Source organism: Columba livia, chromosome 2 (assembly GCF_036013475.1).
Source record: "Columba livia isolate bColLiv1 breed racing homer chromosome 2, bColLiv1.pat.W.v2, whole genome shotgun sequence".
NCBI lineage: Eukaryota > Metazoa > Chordata > Aves > Columbiformes > Columbidae > Columba > Columba livia.
The window spans coordinates 83892853-83917730 of NC_088603.1; the positions used below are offsets into that span (position 1 = coordinate 83892853).

Sequence of the window (24878 nt, forward strand, 5' to 3'; positions counted from 1 at the left end):
ATTTTCACGTGTTCCTACTCAGTTTCTTAAGTGTCCCCAGGTATTCAGTTTTGGCAACTGTTGAAGACAGGGCACAGGGTTCAGTGAACCTCTGCCCAACCCAGGATAGCTGTTCTTGTTAAAAGCGTTACAAGCATTGACTTTTTATTCAGTTAAGTGACATAGTAAGACTGAAATAAATACTTCTATTTATTTCTGCACTTGTATATGTTATCAATGAATTGTATATAAATATTAAAGTGTGAGACATCCCACAAGGTCACATGAGATCGCTGTTGCCCAATTTTAGACTGTCTGTTGCTACCACCACATTCCATGGAAGTTGCAAGGTCAATGTGTACCTTCAGAACTTGCTTTTATGCACTTAGGAATGACATCAGAGTAATAAAATCAAACAGAGCATATCTGAGGTTTACACATCTGCTCTTAAAAATATTCAGAACAGTATTTTTCAAAGAACTTTTAGCCAAGTGCAAGTATATGTTTTCTTAGAAGACAAACTGAGACAAAAGCATGTAAGACTGTTGTCTTGCGTATCAATAGCAAAGACTCCAAACGTGTTTGAGCAATTACTGTATGAAGTCCTTGCGTCAGGGCTGTACAGGAACAGAACTGGTCCTGTTGTGAGTTCACCATAAGCAGACAATTGTTCAAGAATGCACAGCTTGGCAAGTTCTGTCCTAACTTGTTAGCTAAATTAGATATTTTGTGTTATTATCAAAGTCTCAAAATGTGGCAATTCAGCTGAAAACTCCTTAATCTGATGATAAATGAAATATAAAGAAGTTTCTGAAAGGGACACATAAACAGAATTTTTTGTTAATCCTTCAAATGCTTTGCTCAAAACCCTTCCAGATGTACTTTGGAAAACATTTTCTTCATCATTCATTAATCAAAAACATACTAAAAAGGCTTTTTTTTTTGAGAAGTATAACTTTAGCATATGTGAATTAGTCTTCTGGGGCTTTCTTTGCCAGTCACTGAAAAGAAGTGGAGAGAAATACAGGACACTTGAAAAGTAGTTGAAAGATTATGTGTTTAAAGTGCACTGAATATTTACTAAATAAATTATTTTTCCTTCTTTTTTTTTTTTAATTTTTTTCTAATAAGAACTCACCTCACTGGACAAAAGTAAAAGTCTGAGTAGAGTCTTATTTTTTTTACCCTTCTCCTTCCATCCTCTGTAGGAACATCCAGGGAGTTGGACTCAGTTATTCTTATGAGTCCCTTCCAACTTCAGATACTCTACGATTTTATGATCTGTATGTGAGCTGAGAAGGTTTGTTCAAAGTGAAAGATGCTTTCTAATAGGTATCTCAGAGATCAAGATTCTGAAGGAAACAGCAAAAGCTGGGACAAAATATGCATTTTACAGATTTATATAGATAGAATACATGTATAAATAAGTAACTTCTAAATTGGAAGCCTAATTTTTCAATCTTACGGCACAAAAATGTACTATTGAAATGTATTTTCTACAGCTTAACGAAAGGATTTATTGAAAAATCTTTACACATCCATAAAATAAATGAGAGAAAAATAAGTTTTAACAGTAACAGGAGCTGCTATTATGCTGTGCAAAACAAGGTGTTCTATACATGTGTTCTAAATGACCTCATGAAATTTAAATACAGATTATTAGTAAAGGAAAAGGGAAAGGAAAATTTATGTCTTTTATACTTTGAGGCAAAAGTCTAGAGAACTGAAGTTAATTTAGCTTCCCAGTCGCGCTGTCAGCCTCTCAGCAAAATGTCATGTGTATTATCATCTCCTCACGGCAGAGCGAAGGTTATCGGGTGCTCAGCACTTCTGGCTGAGTGTTCTGGCAGCACTTGCCCAGCTGGTTCAGGGGATTCCTCTAAACCACAAATCTTCCTGTGCCCTTGATGACAAACAGGCTAAGCTGCAGGTCTTCATTGATCATCATTCCTTGTCTGAACCTTTCTTGACTTGTATTAGCCCAAGAGCCATTCAATGTTGTAGGGTTTTAGGGGGTAGGTGTGATTGTGGGAGAGAGTTGAGTTCTTTTTTGCAGTCTTGGCTACCCCATTGGCTTTCCTGTGGAGCTCTGTGGAGTTCCATTGGCCTTCATAGCTTTAAATTTGAAGTTATTTCACAGAGGGACGGATGTTAAAAGAGCGGAGTGATTGCGGTTTAATAAGTATTTACTTTGGAGAATCTCTGATAAGAAATTGGACACTCCAGGATGAAGTTTTTGTTTTCATCAGTGCATCTCAGAATAAACTGTACCTTCCAGCTGCAATTGTGTATGTCTGTGAATTTTTATTGTATGAAGCATGCCATTGCTTTGCATAATGGATTTTGTGCTGCTTTTTCTCATTGCTGATCTTACCCTTGTATGTTATTGCCTGTGATATTATGCAGGAGTATTTTCTCTAAGTTTTGATGTTAGCATTTAACAAGGTTATATGTCTGGTTTCTCCTCACAGCGGGTAGAGGTATAGTATGAGATTAAATGCTAACATGAACTGTGGTGAGATATTCCTGTAGTTTTGCTCCCCCTCTTTTTTTTTTTAACAAGCTGGTTGAACTGCATACACAAGTATGTGCCTTATAAAATGGCATGCACTCTGGCATTATTTTCCCTCATCTCTTTTAGTTTGTAAACACTTTAAACTTTACTTACATAATTTTATATTTCATTGCTTTCATCATAATGTATGAGTTTTGCTAATATTTGCTAATATGCTGTTACATGTGTTGAAGTTGCAAAGTAGTGACAGCATACAAGTTATCCATTGCTACATCAGGTAAAAATATGGCCTTGAAACTAAGTCGCATTAGTGACAATCTAATATTTATGTCACAGTTGCACAATCTACTACAATGAGATTGAACAAAAATAATTCTAACAAAAAAAGCCCATTTTAAAAGGAGGAGAATATTATTGAAATTTTACCATCATACATACTAAACACTAGAAACTTTCTCTCTTGTCGCACAGTAAACCAGCAACTAGAGAGTAAGTTGATGAGAAAAGTTGACAGTATAATTTGGTAATCTGTCTCACTTTCATTACATAGGCATTGAAAAGGGCTGTGGCCCTGAAGAAAGCAAGGTGAAGTTATGTTTAGTGTGAGAATGTTTGGATAGCAATCCTGAATATTAATTAAGAACTTTGACTCTTTGAGCTGGGACATAAGAATAGAGCTGATGTCAATGAAGATTATTAATAATGTATGACTATGTGCTGTGCTTCCATTTTAATGTATTTGAAGTCCTGCAGTTATTCATCCCAAAGCCTGTAAGGCCTAATTCAGGACTGGTGACCTGGACTTTGATCTAGATGTGACTTGCAATTGCACTGACCATTCTCTGGTGAGATTTTCTTACATTGCAGAAATGGAAAACTGATGGAAAACTGGCTCATATCCTCCTCTTCAGAGGATGACAGCAGCATCTAAGAGGTGGTGGGTTGTCTTAGCAAACTGTGAGCATACCAGCAAAATCTTTTAGACATAGAAATTGTCAGTACCTGGCTCTGAGTGTCCTAATAATCGTAGAGATTCTATGTAACTGAGTGACTTCTAATGTTCTTAATGGAATGACATGTAGAGTTGTCTTCTAAATATTCTCCTTTTCTTGGTAGCTTGCTGGCAGTCTGTTTTTCTTGTGTTGTTTTGTGCTGTGTTTAACACATGTTTTATAAAACACAACAAACTTGTCAGGTTTGTACTTTAACTCTTTGTATCAGCACTTCTGAAAAATATTTTCAAATCTGTTTTTTTTTAATCTTTTTATCAACTTGTTCAATACAAGATGATTTTACTGCATAGGGATTTTGCTATTTGGTCTGCCTTGCATATAGTTCATCTCTTTTCAATGGGGGGAAGAAACCAATCCCTTGAAGAAACAGATTCAGATTGCTACAAACCAAAAGAGACAAGTAGAGGCAGGTTTCCAAATCTTGAGTAGCGTGTGTGCTTAGGAAGAAAAAAAAAATGCATTTTAATGTGACTTTACTGACTTACAGATCATGATTACAGATGAATGGCTACATAGGTACCTTTCTAGATCTTAGGGTAAATAGGAAATGTAGTATAGCAAATAACATAATATATAGTAATTTCATGAAACGGTATGTAAAGAGTCCCTTGAAAAAATTGGAAAAATATCCAGTTATAACTGAAATTGCTCAGATCATTACTAGTGATGAATTATATATTTTCTCCCCTCCAAAATCTCTTTCTTTTATAGCTGTTTAACAAGTTCCCATGACCAAAAAGCCTCAGTGCAGTTGAGATTTTTACTTTTAGCGGTAAGATCTCCTGCTGCTCTGTCTCCAGCTCTTCTCCGTTTGTAGAACAAATCCAGCATGATCCGTCATATTTGTACCAGAGGAAGATTTGCTGTCTTCATGTGACTAAAATGTACTCATGTGCTTTCTAAACTGCAGTTGAAGTGTCTCTTACTTCTTTTAACTCTTCTTTCTGCTCCTGCTTGAAAACTTTGAAATACTCCCATGCACTGTGGCACATTATTACACGTGCTTTATGTTAAAACACTTAATACCTCACAGTGACAATTCATACCTGATACAGATCAGGTTTTGGTGTCTGTTGATAGTACTGTTGCTTTCATACTCAATTTTTTATGATTCTTTAAAAATACAAATTCATGTGTTTTGTTCTGCTGAATAAATATTTCTTACATGTAATATCTAGTTCAGCTTTTTGAATGTTGCATAACTTTTTTTAATGTCAGACCTGAATGCTGCATTTGGGGGGGAGGGTGTTTGTTTGTGTTTGGTTTTGTTTTTCTCCTTGAATATGCACCTTGTGATTAAAACATATTTTAACAATTAGTTATTTCATCCAGGTACAGAGAACAGTCCTGCACAATATGCAGGATTCCATGAAGTAAGAAAAATTTTCCATAGTACTTATTTTGTTTGCTTTTGCTGGTCTTCAGCTGTTGAAAGTTTCTTTTTTTTTTTGTATTAATTTATTTTTTTGCCATTCATAGTCCTAGGTACAGATAAATACAGAACTAAGTTTTATGTGTAATAGGTGTCTTAAGCTTTTTTCAGCACACTGCTACCAGGTTGAGCTTATACCTGCTATAATATTCCAGCAAAGAACTGAACATGTTCAGCAGGTGTATCTTGATGATTTTTCATTTACACTTGTATAAAAGGCTTCCTCTATTCTAAAAGAAGCCTCCCATGCATATGTTATAGTGTATGGAGAGATCTCAAAGTTATTATATTAACTATTTGCAATTTCAAGTCAGAAAGAATTGGGGCAGGTGTCACTCAACAAATTTGGATGTTGAAAATATGGGAAAATTGGGTGTGCATTTTTGAAATTAATGAAATACATTAAAATGTATACTTTCATGTGTGTGTGCTTATAAATACATAAGCATACAGATGCCTTCACACATACACTAATGTGACCAGTATATTTACTTTTCTATATTGAAAAAGAGGAGGAGGGGATATTCCATTTCAGGGGACTACATGCATGTTACTAATATGATTTTTTTTTTTTCAGTAGCAGAAACATGCATTTCAAATTAGTTTTAATCTTAAACATGCCAGCGACAATGATGGTAGTTTTTAAACACATGCTTTTGCTGAAAATGATATCAGCATAAACCAGCTACAAAAAAACCAAAATGCTAGCCTTTCCATTCCTTCTGGAAGCATGAACTAAACTAGACTTCCTATTTGGAGTGCGATGGTTTTTTTTTTTGCTATGAGTCAGTTGAGGTTTTTTGGGATGTCTTTAAGTGTACACTATGGTGTTTATTATTTTTTCCATTTGCTTTATTAGAAGTGAGTCTCATTTGTAGCTGAATAATTAGAAGAGAGTCATATGTTGAAAGCAGCATCTTACTCTCCCTTTAGATGAGGAGAGATGTAGAAGGTGGCAGTGATTGTGACTAGTTCTGGAGCTGGTCGACCAGCTAATGCACACCACAGGCTAATTAAAATCTCTATAAGCTTGCAGACTGGATGGGGGACACTGTCTCCCACACAATGCCAGACCATCCCCTGTTAGAGCGAAATAAGGACTCAGCAAAACAAGTCGATTCAATGTGAATCACGCTAAAGCCATTTATTACAGAAACCAGCCTCCTTATATATGCAACTATATTCTAATCACGCGTCCACGCTCCAAGCATGGATTCGCTAAATGAGTATCGTGGGCTATCCATGCGCTGGAGTCTCACTGATGATACGTCCGATGATTCACGCCACGCCAGGACCCCGGTGACTGAGGAACACCCCTCTCTCTCACCGCAGATTCTGTTCTCAGCTTCTCGAAGCGGCCTTGAGATTCCTTTGAGCCTGACTAATTCAGCAACAAATCTTTATCTATCAAAACCCCTCCACAATCCCCCTCGCACTCCACATGTTCAGCACACTGCCTTTCACCCGCCAGCTAAAGCCCTTGAACATCTTCACTATCTGAGTATGTGAAACAGTGCAGCCAACACGATTTCTGATCATCTCAGTAGCTACTCAGTAAGGCTACATCCTTGTCTCTGGAAAGAATGTAGCTTACATTTTTCTTCCAATCCTGATGACTTCCTCTGAGGTCTTAGGTGCCTGCCTGTATAATGAAAATTTCACACAGATGTCTATACTGTTTAGGGGAAAGGCCATCTAATTGATAATTATGATATATGCTCAGTCCATATCTCTACTCAGCAAGAGCAAAACTGGTAAGATTCCCCAATCAAGCAGTGTCAGGCATCTGATCTGTGTGCCAGCACATCTTTTGGGGTATCTGAATACCTGACAGTAAAGAAAGCCATTACTAACCAGCTATCAAGGAAGTTTTGGGAAAGGTCTAGAAAAGGTCTCTTTAGTTGAAGAACAGCGTAGTGGAGATGAACATAAGTAACAAGGATTGATTCTTAAAGTTACCTAAATAAAATAAAGACCATGTACGCTGGAAAGCTATGTTTAAAACCATGGTAATGAGGGCCAACACAGCATGTGGAGCAATTCACAAAAAGGGTCGAAATGTTTAAATCAATAGTAAGCCCTCACTAGAAATAATGGTGTACATTTCTAGTCTCGTCCACCTTCGAAGAGAACAGCAAGGATGTTTCAGGGTGTGCAACAGCTTATGTGCATGAAACAAGTGAGCAAAATAGGACTTTCAAAGCTGAATGAGCTGACAAAGAGCAGAACATGATCAATAGTAACTTCTTCCTTTTGAGTACAAAGTCAAGTGTTTTTTTTACATTCCTTCCAGAAGTAATGGGGCCAGGGGTTTTTCCTTGTATTGAGGAACCAATGGAGCCAAGTAGAAGCAAAATTTCAGAAAGCGCTGGATGCAAGAAGTAAGAGAGATACAGCAAGGCTGAGAGATGGCAGGTCAAGAGAAGAGTTTGCTGAGAAAAGCAGAATTAGTCATATGAGGTGAGGCCTTGGAGATGGCAAGAAGGGAATATACAAGGACCATAGAGGACTGACCAAAGCCCATTGCCATTCAGAAAGGCGTAACATTAGCTGCAACTAAGCAAGGAAGAAAGAACTTCCCGGAAGAAATACATGGGTAGGGTATATGAACTTTTCCTTCTGCAGTTCTGTCATTTCTAGTTGCTTTGAGTTTTCCATGCTGAAGAAGTTTAAAACTGATTTTTAGCAATTCTTATACCGGGTGAGCTTTTTTTCTAGGCAGGTCCACCTTTCAATTCTGCAGGGTCATCAAAAAGAATATGATAATGGACTGTAAAAATGTTAGATAACTTTGAAAAGCTGAAGAGAGAGAACTCTTATCTGCCTGTTCCATTATAAGGCTTCTTAGAGACCAGTTTAGTGGCTGGACCAGAGCAAACAAAATTGGGTGGTTGGTTGTTTTGCAACTCCTTGCAACAAGATGTTACAGATGCTATTACAGGATGGAAGTCCACTCAGAGCTAAAAATATAGACATCACTGCTGGTTTGGGAAACCCTTGAGCCACAAGTTGGAGTGTAGAAGCCTATTTGGAGAAGTCAGCAGTACGTTTTTCCCTAGGCTGTGCATTTGGACACAGTAAGAGATGCCAAAAGCCCTTTGGCCTGGTTCAGTACAGTACTTCTGCTCACCTGCTGCTGTTCCACCCAAGTGTAGTCGAAAAGGTCATTACGTCTTGTGCAGCTGTGAAATAGTCTGCAGCCAGACCTGCAGGAAACCTCCCGGTTGGCTAACGCAAGCTCTAATTCTCTCACGTACAGAGAATTCAGACTGCTCAAAAAATTGCAATTATTTTTCTAGGTAGTTGTCTTTGTGATACTAAGCAAAATGCTTTAGTGTGATTGCAGTTGTGCTAATTATGCGCTCATGCTGTTCTGGAGTCTGTTTTGCAAAACTGATGAGCAGTGGATACCAGCGAGAAACTAGTCTTTGAGTACTGAAGTGTTTTATAAATGCTCTACTTCCGAGTTAACAGGTCCTTGACATTTCAGATAAGTACTCATTTAGTAGACACTTTTCGACCTAATCTTTCCAGGAATTGCTTATCAGTAAGTAAATAAGGTGACATTATCCTCCTTACCTCACCTGGGGAAGAGTTCTAAGGAATTGTAAAACTAAACAATGAATCAGTTTCTGCTGTAGAGGTGAGAACTGTGTACAGAGACAAAGAAATGAACAGTTCAAAGTCATACTTGAAGAGTTTGGAGTACACAGAGTTCCAAGACTGAAATACAGGGATGGTCATGGTCCTGAAAGCTTTTCAGCTGCTATAGTGTGATCATCAAATGCATTAAGAAGGAGTATTTTTTTTTTTCTAAAAAGGCATTTTACGTAATAAATGCACATAGCTATGTAAGACTATATTGCAATGCATGTGTACAAACAAAAGCAACTGAGATTGCACAAGGGTTTTGTTTGGTGTGCTTTCATTTTTGATGCTACATTTAATGCTTTTGTGTGTTTGCAGTTTTCCAATATTTCTTTTGATTCTTTTCCTAATCAGAAGACTTCAGAATTTTAATCTGAAAATGAAGCTGTCACACGAAACCATTTTATTCATTAAGAGTTTTGAATTTAACAGTGCTGTTGTTTTAGGGTAAGCTTGATAGAAATTCAGCTCCAATTATTTCAGCTATAACTATCAGAAGTAGAGAAAGAAAAGAAGAAAGAAGCAAGGATGCTATTGGAATATGCAGGTGTAGGTGACCATGGAATGTCCCTCTTGAGTAGGGCAGGACATTTATTAATATTTATTTGTATATTGCCTTGCATAACTTAGACATAGGACTTTATTCCTTTTTTTCTTCTCCCTCCTTCCTTTTAAAAGTCCAGTATGGTTAAACTGCCTCACATCTTGTGAAAGATTGAGGAACTGGATGAATACAGAAGATTAGATGCGTTTAAGAAAAGGAAAAAGGAACTAATTGGAATGTTGGGACAAGAGTTAAGGAACCGGCCATTCACAGCTACCCAACGTTCTTGTTTTGTTTTGTTTTCTCACCATTTCCTGAGATCATGTTGTTAATTCAGGTACTCGCACAGTAAATATAAATAACACAATTTTTATCTAGATCTTACTAGTCATTTTGAAGCACTTTATATTAAAGAGGAAGATGGAATCCTTTGTAGTTTTGAAAATTAAACAGCTTTCCAGTGAATGATGCATTACCCACAATGCACCAAATACATCTTACCAAATGAAAGGTATGGGATGCTTGGTTTCTAATCTGGCATACCTTTTGTTCCAGATTAACTTTTTTTTACTTATTTTTAATTTATTTTTTAAAGATGTGACATCCCCAGGACAATTCCTACTATCTCATTCAGGAGAGCCAGGTCTAAATCTTGCCGGTTTCTCTCCTAGAAAAAAAAAAAAAAAAAGATTACTATGTGAAGATCTCTGGATGTAATATTAGTTTGAAAAGACATTAGGAACAATAGGTCAAGCTGTTGAATGGAAGAAGGAAACCACATGAAGGAGCGGTGCTGAGCAACCTACATGTGTCATCCTGGGATGCTCTTGGGCTCTGCAACAGAGTTTCATCAGCACAGATAAGGTTGCTGGGGTGTTGAAAATTAATAGAGATGTAGCTGCTGTGGCTGGAGTGACAGAATCCATGTCATGCACACAGCAAAAAGCAGTATGAGAAAAGTGAATTTGTCAATTCACTTCAGATTGTTCACAGAGGCATTAGAAGAGTTTTGGCAGAAAACCTCCTGCTGTTGGCATACTTTCATTTTGAGGACTCTTTCAGTAGAATTTGCTGATACCCCAATGACAGCTGAGACTGCTGGTGGCAGACAAGCTTGGAATTGGAACTTAAAGTGCATTAATCTTTATTGAAAACTTGTTTTCCTATTCCTTATTTGAAAAGAATTGCTAAGTTTTTCTTTTATGTCTGAATTTAGTCAATGGAGAAGACTTTTGCTTTTCTGACAGCTCGTGACTGACACTTTGTGGGGAGGTAAAAAAAGGATATTTTTACAGTTGCAGTAAGCTCTTTGCTCTTTTATTTTTAAGTGTGTTACTTCACAGTTCATGTCATTTGGCTTCCTATCATTTTGGCTGCTGCTCACTTAGACCTGGGGAAAATGGGAGACATTGAGAAAGATTGCCAGTGGAAGCAGAAAAATAAAATGTACTGACTGGTGGTGATTCTCCCTCACATGACTAGAGGAAAAAAACCAAACCAACGCAGAACTGTTTTGCTTTTGGCTGTGCTACCAAACACCCTGTCATAGTGTGTGAGGTGAGTCACGACCTGTTTATTTATAGCCTCGGCCAATCAAAGCCAAACGCTCTGAACTTCATTCAAGACCAGCGGGCACTTAGGATGTCCTGTAAACATTTGCTCTCCGAGCAAGGAGCGCTCTTCTCTGTGGCGAACAGGACAGTGACCCAGGTGGTCGCTTCCAAAACACAAAACAGATAGAAGATCGTTGCCTGGATTATCCAGATTGGTAGAGAGAGAAAGAAAATTCCCTTTTCCATCTGAAATGCCAGACAGTGAAGATCTGGGACAAGATGAAAGGTACTGTACGTTGATCCTGATGGGCTTCTGCAGCGCGGGACAGACCGAGGCTTTGTGTGATTAATCTGTGTGTGCTCCTTATTTCTCAGCCTAAAATCAGTTTGCTCTGTGTTATAACAGATCATCTAATTCCTGAGGGGTTTGCCTGTAATGTTAACCTAAGGCTTCTCGGGAGAGAAGTATTAGATCTTAATGTCTGCATAGAGGTTAAATAGTACATCTCTGAGGTGTTTCTTAAAGCTGAAGGGGGGGAAAATACTGGGTGGTTTCTACCTGGTCACTTTTCCCAGCCGTGGGACAATTTACAAGCCTGAAAATGTCAGAGAGACACATAGTTTTGTCGGAGCCACGTTACTGACAGAACCATAACTCATTACTGTGAGACAGGGCACTGTGTCCCTTTGAGGTATGCCTGCCTTTCTGAAGTTCAACTTTTATCTTAAGTAGCTTACAAAACCCATGGTCAGCACACTAAGCAAGCAGTTGGATCTAAATAACAATTGAAGAAATACTATTTTCTCAAATATGATCCAGCACATTCTTGTGAAATAAATGCACTAATTTAAATTTAGCTAACTAGACAGATTTTTTTCTTAAAAGTAGATGTTATTGATATTTGGTTATGACAGAGTTTATAATTTACATTTCCTCAAGTCCGCATGGTCTTTCCGTAATTATGATTTTTACTGTCTTGATGCTAATCAGAACGTTGGCTCTAAAATGCTGATTACAAAATATTTGATATGGAAAAAAAATCATGTGTGTGGAAATAGAATTTCTTCTTTTTGAAGTTAGTTAACAAGATGCCAGAATATAGAGGCAAATTTAAGAAATTACAGGAATCAGAAGCGAGCATTTCATTATGGGTTGGGATTTGTTTTTTTTTCTAGTTAGATTTAAATTTGAACATTTATGTGGATGTTTTTCGAATATGCGTGTCAATGTGGTGGTGTAAGCTAGATGAAATACAGAAGACGTTTCAGGTTGTCTACTGTAGATCAGAATATTCAGGTATGGTCACCTTGTTGGAGTGACTGTGGGTGAGTGGGTCCCCAGGTGGCATAATTGGGTCTCTGCAAGGGTGGGGTCACCTACGCATTTCCTTTTGCAGGGATCTAAGTTGTGCCCTATGTGTGACACAGATTAGGAGGAGGAGGAGCTAGCATTTTTTCTTTTTTTAATTTTTTTCTTTTAAAGAAATGCTGACTCATTACCGCTAGCCATCAAAATGTTGACTTCCATCCGTTAAAAAAATGTATAGCTGGATCTCCTGTTTGTTAAACTGCATATTTTTCAGTCAGGACAACAGCAATATGCGTGGCACTTGAAAAAGGTTTAAGATCATAATGACTTTTTCTTTCTTTTGAATCACTTTTATAAAGGTTATATCCTTCTTTGAAAATGTGTTTGTTTAGTTTTGTTTTGTTTTTTTAATCAAGATGGGAGAAAATCCTACCAGCTGAGAAGAAAAATAGTTTGAAAAAAAAAAAAAAAGTCAAAATTCAGATTTGGGGAATAAAAAAGCAGCAGTGTAAAAGAATGCAAAAAATACAAGCTCTGTGGTATCTAAGTTCCTTTGTTCACAATTCTTTCTCTATAAAGGCTTGCAGCGAACTTTGGCAGTTAAACAGAAGTAATAACTAGGCCTAAAATTCCAAGCCCTCTCTTTTTTATGAATCCAAGTAATTTGTTTGGGTTTTAAACAAAAAGGATCAATGTTTCTAAAGCAGTAGCCTGAAAAGGCATAATAATAAATGAAAAAGCATCAGAATGTTTTCATCCAAGTTAACCAGGAGTGAGTAGAAGGGGAAGCTATGTGAGCTATACTGGAGTAGTATGGGAACTGTACTGGAGCAATGCATTTTAGAATTGCAAAAGAAGAGATAGTAATGTGCATGCACAGATAATGAGGCAATTTTGAGTGTACACTGAGTCAAAGCTGTTTATACATATATAATAAAAAAGCAGGGCAGTGGTATTTTTGTAGAAGCTGTAGAATGAGATTTGTTCACTGACTGGTCTAAGCACACTGCGCTCCTTATAGCTCCTTCTCAGATGCAAACAAATAGTTCTTAGATCCTCTCCCTTGTTGAGTTCATGTCCTACTTCAGAAAATACGTAATATTGCATCACAAGTGTATTTCACGGAGTTATAACATCATAGTTAAAGTTGTGGCATTGATCAATAGTCTATTAGTCATTCTGTGAATTTAAATACATGATAAGTAAATGAACATGTGCACAAATACTTCTTAGTAAGGTTGGTAAAAAAGCTAAGAGTTGTAAAGACTAGGTACCCGCTCATATCTTGTGTTTTGTTTTGTCATATGATCCTGAGCAGTAGCAGATCAAGAACAGTGAGGAAAGATGTGGTCAAAGGTCAAGGATTGAAAACAGTTTAGCACAAGGAAAATATTTTCCCCTAGTAATTCTTTATCATCATGACCCCTATAGTTTTGGCATAAGATGGTATCATGTATTAAAAAAAAAGTTTAAAAAAACTGGCAACTCGTGAGGAACCTAATGATGCTCAAGAATGTATAAAAGATACTGTGAATAATCGCTCCCGAAGTGGTAGAAGCATCTGGCTGTAGATGCTTCAAAGAGATACCGATGTGTAACTTCCTCTATCAGAACAATGTTGTTCTAATTGTTGTCCTCTGCCTATTATTGAAAAGGATGGTGCACTAAACTGTTAGGCAGGAACCTTTTGTGACTTGAATAAAAATGGTAGAGAAAGCTACATTATTTTGAACTAGTTTTTTTTTTTTTTTAAATACAGTCTTGCACTGCATGACCTTCATCCGTATGTGCTTGGACTTAGAAAAATGGAGATCCAGTTTAAAGTCAAATCTGTGTGTTATTTAATTACTCAAAGCACGTTGATTTGTAATTATATAAAAATATTTGTTTCTTCAAGTAGTATTAGTTAATAAAGTGGAACATATTTGATTTCCTTTTATGATTGAATTCAATGCACAAATGTAGGCGATGAGTGGTTAGCTCATGCCAGGAACTCTCAGTAACGCATCAAAGGAAGTGATCCCCTGCTCATACTAAATACATTAAAACCCATTGAAAAGAGTCAGGATGGAGTTTTGCACAGACAGATTTAAAGCCACCTTACACTGTTACACAAAAAAGTCATTTACATGTTTTTGTGGGTTGAAAGTATTGTCTGGCACTTGAAAATCCAATTTTCCTTTTTTTATGCAGCTGCTCTAACTCAGGAATGCTCCGCTCATGTTTCCTAGGTGTTTGACTTTGAGAGGCCTTGAACCAGGAGTATCCCAGCTGAAGAATGTGGAGACTGAAGGGGGAAAATTAATTCAGTTTGTGAGAAAGGGTTAAAAGTATTGTCTTTGCAGGAGCAAAATAAATGTGAAAGAATTGCTTCCAACAGCTGGGCAGAGCTGTTTAAAGTTCTGTAAACAGAACTGCATGCTTCTGTTTGTAGAAACAGGACTTCCTTATCTTTCTGAACAAAAATATTGTAATATACATGTCTCTTTTGTATCACAAGTTTTTGTTACAAATGGGAAGCTGGCTTGGAAGATCCTGGCCCTTGTTCTGTCTTGGTAAAAAGACAACAGCACATAGTAATAGCATTATAGTCTTTGCTAAACAGAAAGCAAATCTGTAATAGTATTTATGTGGTGCTGAAACACTCAATTTCCATGCAAAGAGACATTTAAGAAACATACGCTTATTGACCAAGTCATGACTTTGGACTAATAGCACTTGACTATCAGATCGCATTTCGCGTTTTGAACGACCTCGAACAGCAGCAGCTGGTGTTCTCCTCAGGGGCGCTGGACAAGAGCAGTGCGGGTCAGAGAAGGGGTTTCCCCTGGGAGCTGCCCTGTCGGTTTGCTTAGAAGAGTCTGTCTGGAAGAGCTGGACAATGAAATGCCTCAAAATTAGTTGGAGTATATTTTGTTTATTTCAGCAGGACTTTGAGCAACAAGCAACAACCTTTAGAATGTTCTGCTGTGTCGGGGAACTTGTGTACTGGAATCACCTTCAAAAAGTCGGGAGTTAACCAGTTTGTATCTGATGAGCTAAAGAAAGACAACACAGCTCCATCAGCTCCATATTAAGCCTTTATAAGATGACTGATGTTGTATTTGAGTAGAGGAAATGAACACATTCCTCCAAAATAAAATCCTGGTACTAATGGGTTGGTTTCTTTTGTTCAGGCTTTTTTAAGCAACCCGTAGGACCAGATGAGTTCCGCTATCCCTTTGCAAAACACTGGAGTGTATTTTTATAACAACAGAATTGCTTTCATTTTCAGAAGTTGATCCTTGACTAGTAATACAAGAAACAAATACCTTCATTTATGGGATTTATATTGTTTAGCAGAAACACCAGTGGTAAAATGTTCCCATATGAGTTGAAGAGAAGGAAATACCACTATGACTTTAGTTTAACACACTGTGCAAGAAGCGTATAGACTCAGGGATGAAAGGTTGATCATATTATGTTTTGTTGAAAGTCGTGTGTCCCGACCAGTTTGCCGTACAATCCACTGAGGAAAAAACACATCCAGCTTCATCAAATACCCCTTTTATTTCTTGACCAATAATATTTTTCAGAAATATTACTGTACAAGTAATATGTTTAAATCATCACAGTTAGGGTTAGGAGTTAGGATTTGGGGTTAGGGTTAGAGTTCAATAAAAAGCTGAAAAAAACATCTGATTTCCCAGCTTTTTATTGCACACCTTCCCCTGAAAGAAACAGTAACAGCAAACTGGAATGACTCACTGTTAATAAAAAGCACAAAATTCAAGTGTCAGATGAAGATAGATGAGGTAAGAAAGAAAACACTTTAAAAGCCTGAAAAGCAATGTTGCATGGTATTAACAGAATTCATTTAGTTCTTAGAAACGATGTATTTGAACTACAGGAGAGATGATAATTAAAGGGCATGTTTGGATTGAGAAATGTTGTAAGTTACTCTTTAAGGTTGATAATGACATTCTCCAGCTACAATTTAAAAATAAAATCTATCTAACTTTGTAAATCTTACAGATTCCAGTTGTGCCCAAGTCTTGACATTGAAGGCATGTCAAATGTGATTGGTTAAAGAATGTTTGCCACAATATTATGTGGTGGTGAAAGCATAAACCTGTGCAGCACCTACAGATTAGCAAAAGGAAATAAATTGCATATGGATGTCTATAGGCTGGAGAGATTTCTATCAGAAAAGCTTTGTAGAGTTTGTAGCAAAATGGTTGTAGATTAAGATTGTCCCTCAAGTTTGAGAACAGAGTGTATTTGTGGATGCTTCCTGTGTTCTTTGTCCTTTCAATGATGCAGCATCCTCCCATGGGGCTCTGAAGCAAGCAGGATTTTACATGGTGCCCCAGTGATTCATTTAAATTGCAAGTCTTGTTGACTTGGTCATAGCCACATGACACAAATATAATTATTTTAGTATACTTAATGATTGCATAGCATCCAAAAGTAGCACAGGATAAAGCACAATTCTACATAATCACCTTTTAAATTAGCCACAAAGGTCATTAAGATGCTATGCTGTGAGTTCAGTGGTGCTTGCTATTGCATCTTTCCACGTAGTGCACATAACATACACAAGTTTGTTACATTGTGTTACAATAAGTCTAATCAATATTGCGTTGTTTTCTACCACGCAGTTCAGTGGTAGATTTTAGAGGTTTTGCCATTGGGACTTCAATATACTTAACTGCAAAATGTGCTTTTAACACTACTTTATATTTTGGAGAGAAAGAAGGATGGTTGCTCGCATTTTGAGTGTGTGGTCACCTAAAATTTAAATGTAAAAAAAAAAAAAAGGTTTTCACAAGGTTTTTTTCTCCTAAATACTATTTTGTATCAGTTATCTCCCTACCTGAATAACTTAGAAGACAAATTTAAAAATATATATTTTGCATAGGTCTTCAGATATAAAAAAATATTTGTTTCAAAGAACGGTAACTGAATCATTATATTCACTCCCTTCTGCACTGTGGTGATTGCTCTCCTCGCAGGAGAGACCTGTGAAATCTCTGCTGTTTGGGTTTTGCTAACAGTTTACATGCTTGATTTTATTTAGTCAAGTTTCATGCTTAACTTTCTGGTTGCCTATGAGGTTTGTCCTTAGATATCCATATCCTGTACAGCTGTATCATTCTATAAGCTCTAAATATTACTTTTAAAAAGCCTACAAAATAGCCACATTACCTATATTTTGATTTACATATCTTTGGGAGTATAACTTTCAGCTCTTCCACCTTGACTAATAAGTTCTAAGTTACCCTTAAAATAACAGAGTCTGCACAGGTTTCAAGCGTGTGTGGTTACAGTTGGGAAATGGAGAAGGTTTAGAAGCTCTGTAATTACTAACTCTTTGTTTATGTAGGTGCAATCCTTCAGAATCCACCACATCATGGTGTACTTTGTCACTGCTGCAGTTCTGAGTAGCATATCTACGTGAAGATACATATAAAACTGTGTACACATTATTTAAAAAATCCAGCACATCACGAAGAGATCTTTAAACCAGTAACATGAGAGCTACTGACCTTTACGAGAGAAATGTGACGGGGCTTTGCTTGAACAGATGTCTAGATACAAAATGAGAGCATGACACCATCAGTCATTTTTAGAGAATGTAATGCCACTGACTCTTCTGGCCAGAGTTTGTGACTGTGATGGGTTGAAGCATCTGGGCCAGGAGGGTGTTGTGGCTGGTTGTTTTGTGTTTGGTATTTGCTGGTTTTGGGGGGTTTTTGTTTTGTTTTTTTGTTTTGTTTTTGTTTGGCTTGTTTGCTTTTTCTTTGTTTTGGGGTGTGGGGTTTTTTTGGTTTTGTTTTTTTTTCAGCTACTAACATTTGCCCAGTTTTAGAAATGATGCCATAGGTGGTCAGAAGGATATGAATATTAATTTTCTCTCTGAACACCTTCAGCCTTATTGACAGTAGTTCTAGAACAGAGTTGTAGTACTTTACATCAAACTCAGTGTAAGTGATGGGAGTGTAGAATTTTATTCTTTCTAAATTGTGCACAAAACCCTTTGAGGGTGCTCAGAGAGAGCTGGCTGCTTATATCATCAAAGAAGCACCTGGACAGGAGTCCCAAAAGCTGTTTTGGCAGGAAGTATAGAGTTCATATTTAAGTAATTTATTAAGGTACTGTAAGTAACTTCACTAATATTATGCTGAAATAGTTTATTTTCTTGGTCAACTGATATGATGCACTCCATGTTCATCATCTGCATCACTTCATGTATCGTTTTTTTTCCCTTTTTGTCTCTAAATGTGATCATGGAAAAATAAATCCATCTGGAATGTGCATTATGTGTCTGTCAGCTTCTTATCTAATGCAAGCTTAAAGTTTATCTCTGTTTCTACAAGGGCATAACATAACCTCTCTATCTTTGCATATGTACAAATACACATCGCACTCCCTTTCATTCTCACTCCCCCTTCACCAGGGTCTCTGTTGCTGTCCCGCAGTTCCAACTCTCTGGCCTCCAGGTAGCACTGCCACTCGGGTGGCTCTGGGGACAAGGGACAGATGTTACCGGGGCTAGCAATTGTTGGGAGGTGTGAACAAGAAGAGGCAGCGTGTGCAAGATCAGCAAGATTACTTTCTTACACCACTAGTTATCCAATATCAGAATAAGACTTCAAAATAGTCCCTGGTGTTCCTGGTAAAATAGAAAAGCGTGGCTGTAGTAGAAGTGACAAAGGTGTCTCATGTTTTCTTGTGGCCTACAGGAAACTGCCAAGTATTTTTTCGCAGAACAAACAATAGGGGGTTTGTAGTGTTCTGAAGCAAACTTCGCCTGTATAATCTACTCTTCTTGCTTGGCTGCTTGTCAATGCACCACATGTGGACCACAGCACCAAAGCATTTCACAATACATTTTATCTGCACTGCAGCTCGTACTTTCAACATCTTTTAAAGTTGGCAAAAGAAAGCATTATTAACAACCAAGAGAAGCAACTCCAGAGAACTTTTCCTGCCAACATGCAATTTTTCTGCGTAATTTGCATGCTTGTTTTGAATTGTTCATAGTTATCCTGGTGTGCCTTATTGTATCTCCTTTAACCCATATTGTCTTTCTGTTGGTGGTTACCAATATGAAAATATTTTGCATTATTATTGTAGTTTATGCTTTCATCTTCTCCCTTACCCTCCATTTTTGCAATTAACTTGAAGTTAGTAAACCAAATATCTACAATTGTCCTATGTATTTCAATGCTTTATTTTGATAGTAGGCCTGAGGCCTATCCATTTTATCTCTTTGTGCTTCCACGAAGTTCCACCGTGATTGTCAAAAATTTTAAATAAAGAATGGGAGTACAGTCTATAAAATGATGTTGTAATTAGGAATACTGTCATAATAGTAGTTTTCAACCCTAGAATAAAGAAGCTATTATTAAAATACATATTATTAATGCTGCAGAATGGTTTACAAAAGCTGTAATGTAAGAGGAAATGACACTACTACAGTACTATAAATACTGTAATAAAGTCAGGAGTAGGGCAATAATTTGGGTTTTGAACTTTAAGCAGTTTTACACTCTGGGTGAAATACTAGGGGTTTTTAAAGTGCTGTTCTGCGCTCCATGGTGATTCTGTTTGCCTGCGTGCTCTTTATGTTGTGTATGATGTGGCTCCCAGACCTTGCTCTGATACTGATGTTGCTGTGTCACCACCTCGTGGTGAAGTTGCCGTACAGTAGTTGAATATAGGCCTAGAGAAAGATCAAGTTTCTCCATGTGTGTTTCACTAGACGTTTTAGACTAAATTATTCCCGACTTTTTCACAAAAACGAAGCTGCTCAGACTATGTGTCTGAAAACAGGAGGTGGTTAACCCCCATTATGTTAGGAAAGCTGATTCCAAGTAATCCATGTGTTTGCAGTACAACAGAAGAAAATGGTGTGTAACATTCCCCTGTAGAATGAAAATGGATAACATATGTGGGAGGAAAAGACTTATTCCTGGCTTAGGTGTAAGTATGTAAAAATTCACAAATTTAAATGTGGGCAGCAGTTGGACCAATGTCTACAATTCAGCATAAGCCCCAAATCCTCTTACCCTGTGTGTTCAGGAGAAGTCAGAGCAAGAATTTGTAATTATAAGAAAAAGGGACTTTAGACCTTGCTGAATTGTATGTCAAACATGCTGTCTGAGGTTTGGCTGAAGTGCAAGGTAAAGATTTTAAGTATAGTGTTCTTTTTCCTGAGACATTGGATTTGAAATTTCGAGTTCACTTTCCCTTTTTATCATAATTTGTAAAACAGAAGTGACATATCTTTTGGGTTATACAACTGAAAAGTTATAAATGGACATTTTTTTTTTAGTTAGAAAACAAAATGAAATAGACATTAATATATATAGTTACTGTCGAGGGTTAAGATTGCAGGGTGACAATAAAACCCTGGCAGATGTATTGTTAACCCCCTCTCCCCCCCACACTCCCCCCTCCCTCTTCCCCCTTTTCACTAAGGAGAGGCGATTGGGAGGAAAAGAAGGACAGAGTGAAGAGAGTTGGAAAAAATTAAAGATGTTTTACTAATGCTACTAATAAGAATAGAGAAAATAATACAAAATATACAAAACCAATCTTGAAAGTCTCAGCAACTGCAGAGCCGGCAACCAAAGTCCTGGATTGGACTCTGCAGCCAACCGGAGCTGGATTCAGTCTGTCACTAGGCCTCAGTTCGCAGGGACGACTAGCAAGGTCCTCTCCTAATGTCGGCCATAAGCAGAAGGGAAAAGGGAAAAGGGAAAAGGGGAAAAAGTGATGAGATCCTCGTGATCTCCCACTTTTATATGAAGTATTCACGTGAATGGAATGTTATACACAGTTGGTCAGTTTCTTGCTCACTTGTTTCTCGTCACCCCTCTTGCGAGATGTCCATCCGTGCTTATCAATAAGTTTGCATTCCATTGCTAGGTTTACCAAAACATGTGTCTGGTGCTCCAGGAAAATGCAGTTAATATGAAGGCTTTAGCTGACAGGCAAATTCACTAAAAGAGAAACTTGTTTTTAGCAAAACCAGGACAGTTACCTATCATTTGCCTAGTTTTGTAATTAATATGTGACCAGAAATCTGAGGTGATAATGTAATCCCCAACTTTTCATTTGATGCTATAATGTGACAAACAGTGCAGACTACATTGTTTTACTTGCTGTCGTGATTCAGAGATCAAAGCTTCTGCCTAATTTAAGCCACTTGACCCTTTTAATAACCATCCCACCAGTGCTATGTCACTATATCTTGCTTGCTGCCATGTGAGATATCAGTTTGCTTTGAGTGCAGGATCAGCATGTAGCCCCAGCTCTGCAAAGAGAAGCAAGTCAGAAGTGTATCTTTTTAGGAAAAATCAATGTATCTCTTGTAGTCCAGTGCAGATATACGTGTAAATCATTTCCAGAAGTCAAATCCATTTTCCTTCAACCATTATCTCCTTGGGCTGTGTAAGTAAACCAGTTGCTCCTGTTAGAAAGATCTGCATTGCCATTCTTGTTGCAAGTGGAGTGTGAACTCATGCCCATTTAAAAACATCAGTAAAAAATAACATGAGAAAGCAATTTTTTTAAAGCACTTTTAAAAGAAACAACTTCTGGTTTGTGGGTTCCTGAAAGTTTGTGAACTAATTCTAAGGAATCTACAAAATATTTGTGAAGAAAAATAAGCTTGTTTTGGCAGGATTAAATTTGCTGTATAGGGATCCACATTTGTTTTGAAAAATGTTAGGTATTAAGGAAATTAAAAAGCAGTGCTCTTATTTTAAATGTGCACCATTTTGTCTGTCGTGAGAAGAAACCTCCAAAGTAACACCTCAGCCAGCAGTCTTGATAGCTTGTGGACGTCAGGGCTGTTGTATGTGTGCATCGGTATTGCTAATGGCTCACAAAAATACAAACATACATTCAAAATTTAACATCTTCATGACTCTCCTTGTATCAGGACAGCTTCATACCCTAAAACATAATGGTGCCTTTTTAGTAAGAATGAACATGAAATCATAGCTAACAAAATACAGTACAGCAAAGGTAGGTTATGTGTGTGTCCTCAGTAGAGAAGACAGACAAAAGCAACTACTAACCAGCTCTCAACTGAGAGAAGTCTCAGCGCTCGTGATGGCTTTCAACTTTTACAATATGTGCCAATTAAAATGACTAGGCAATCAGTTGTTGAACAAGGATAATATTAACGTGGAAGCTGTAATCGCAACAGGTATTTTTACAAGTGATGATATTGTTTTTTTCGTCTTTTGTTCACTGAAAAAAAAAATTGTTATGCTTAATATTATGCCAAATGTTTCAATATTACTTTGCACACTAAGTTCATACAGGGTAAAGTTTAAACAGCAAAAATCTCATCAGTCACTGATATTTGCTAAAATTTATGTTGTCTCAGGGAACTATCAGTGGGCACTTGCATTCTGAATAAAAAGAACTGCTAATAGGGCCTTGTGGTGTTTTAGTAGATAAGTAAAGGAGTAATTATTTGGAAATATGAGTTGGCAGTTTGATCTGACAGTCTACGTCCTTATTTCTGCACACTGACCCTTGTACATTCCCGTTTTATCATAGGGTAGGTTTTGATTTATCTTGTAATTTGATCCAGCTGTGACAAAATGTTACTATTATTGCAGTGATGTATTGGACATTTAATGGATTATGTATCCAAGTGACTATGAGATTTTTTTATAGCTTACTTGCATTCACTGTGATCGAAAGTGTATGTACCTAGCACTGAATTATGCGAAAGACAGCTCTGTAAAAGTAATCTTCTGAGTATTTACATCATGGTACATCCATACTTTGTACCAGTTTGATTTGACTTTGACTGGCATGTGTATGTTTTTCCTTTCATTTGTTTTTTTTTTTTTCATAAAACATCTTTGTTGTACGTGTTTTGTCTACTCAAAAAAGGTATATGATATGATCATTTAAACAGTATCTTGTCTAAACTGATCAGCCCCAAATTGGGTACATATGTGTTCTCATGTTTTTCAGCAAACTCTTTGGTACTGTCATAAGCTAAGCTTTAGGAACAGTCATTTCAATATAATAGAAAAATAAAAATTCAGTAAGGAAACAAATGTAAACATTGACTGCAAAAGTAATTTCTTTTATTCTAAGCTGGATAACAATCTCTTACAGATCATCAGACTTTGCAGAACAAGACAAAAAATAGAAAAGAAAAAGCACAAGGATTATATGCATGAAATTAAATGTATAGATATGTATGGCCATCCTGTGGAAATGAAAAGTACTGTGGTGTAATTTCTAAATAAAAAAAAAGAAACAAGTTTGGGCTTGCTTAATTTATGTGACAGCCATGCCTTGAACTCAGTGTTTTCTTATGACCAGAGTAAATAAGCAATAATTTATTTTGTAATTGGTTGTATGGACTGAGAATTGCTACTACTGAGCAGGTGGTGGAACACCGGCCCAGGTTGCCCAGAGAGGTGGTAGATGCCCCATCCCTGCAGACATTCCAGGCCAGGCTGGATGGGGCTCTGAGCAACCTGATCTAGTTGAAGGTGTCCCTGCTCATTGCAGGGGGCTGGACTAGATGAGCTTTGAAGGTCCCTTCCAACCCAAACTATTCTATGATTCTATGATTTTTTTTTTTTTTTTTAATTAGAAAGATAAAATTAGCACAATATAAAATATGTGGAAACATAGGTTTCTGTAGCATAGCAGCAGCCATTGGGTCACTGGAGGCTGTAGCTTTACAACATGATGTTTTCAAACAGTTTCAACTTTCATATGAGCTATAACCAAAGTTGTTGGGTATTTTTGTTTGTTTTACTCAGCTGGAAAGTCATCAGTTCCAGGCAAGACTACAGACCCAGAATAAATCAGTGCATTTCAGAAGCACTGACAAATTTATTCGTATTTCTTCAAGAAATGTCCCACTTCAAGGAACAAAACCCTGGCAAGGTAAGCACTCTCAAGTAAGCTTAACAGTTTGATATTGTTTAATAAAAAGGTGAGATAGATTTTTTTTATTTGATTTTTTTTTAAAAGGGGGAAAAAAAGAGAATACATATTATGATACATTCAGACATGACTTTCTGCTTTTTCGTATGCAGAACACAGGCAGGTCATCACTGAGCAAGGCTGCTCCCAGTAAAGCTTATATCAGTACAGTCTCTCCCCCTACAGCTGCTGGAACCTCTCCAGTCATTCTGTGGAAAGGAAATTTAAAACATCACAATTCAATAAAAACTTGAAAAAAATGGAAAAGTACACAGTTCTTAAACATACACATTTTTCCAAGTAATTGTGCTTTTCAGAAACAGCTGCACAAGTATTCAATGATAGAAGAGAATCCTTTGTGTTTTATTGAGCTACTTCTATACAGATACAGTTGTTTGCATTTTTTTTTTACTGGAAAGACTGAGCTGGAGAACCCAGTTCATGAAGAGGCAAGCAAGAGTAATGTTCCTGCTTTCCTAATAGGGAAAAGATTATTATGTAGATCCCGCTGAAAGTGAAACAGCTTTTTTTTCCAAATAAAAAATATAAATAATGCAGAAGTATATCATGGCAATAGTAGATTTAATTTCTATATGTGTATCGCTAATTACACACATTGGGAGGTTTTTTCCCCTCTTGATCTCAGTTAACTTTGCTACAAAATCTTCAATGCAAAAGAGGCCCTTCAGAATTAGCAAATTGGAAGTATTCAGTACCATACTCATTTTTAGTTTAGACTGAAAATACAGATGAGCATCTAGACAAAATGCATTTCAAAGATGAATAAATTATACAAAAATAAGTTGCATGTTTAGGATATTAAGAGTTATATTTAAAAGAAGTAGGTGTATAATGAGGTAAGGAAATACGGTATCAGTATACACAATCACATAATTTTGTCATGGAGTAATGTGACACAGTAAC

At 37.0% G+C, this 24878-nt stretch overlaps 1 protein-coding gene across 3 annotated transcripts in view; it reads left to right on the top strand.

Annotated features, from left to right (window-relative positions):
- RETREG1 (reticulophagy regulator 1) overlaps positions 1–24878 on the top strand; it is a 71613-nt gene that overhangs the window by 34510 nt on the left and 12225 nt on the right. For 2 of the 3 annotated variants that reach the window (XM_065052620.1, XM_065052619.1), the window contains exon 4: positions 23789–23915. In XM_065052620.1, coding sequence (XP_064908692.1) covers positions 23789–23915 — 127 coding nt within the window. Of the gene's footprint in view, positions 1–10711; positions 10971–23788; positions 23916–24878 lie in introns of those variants that run through there. The other variant, XM_005497966.3, reaches the window with a different exon arrangement.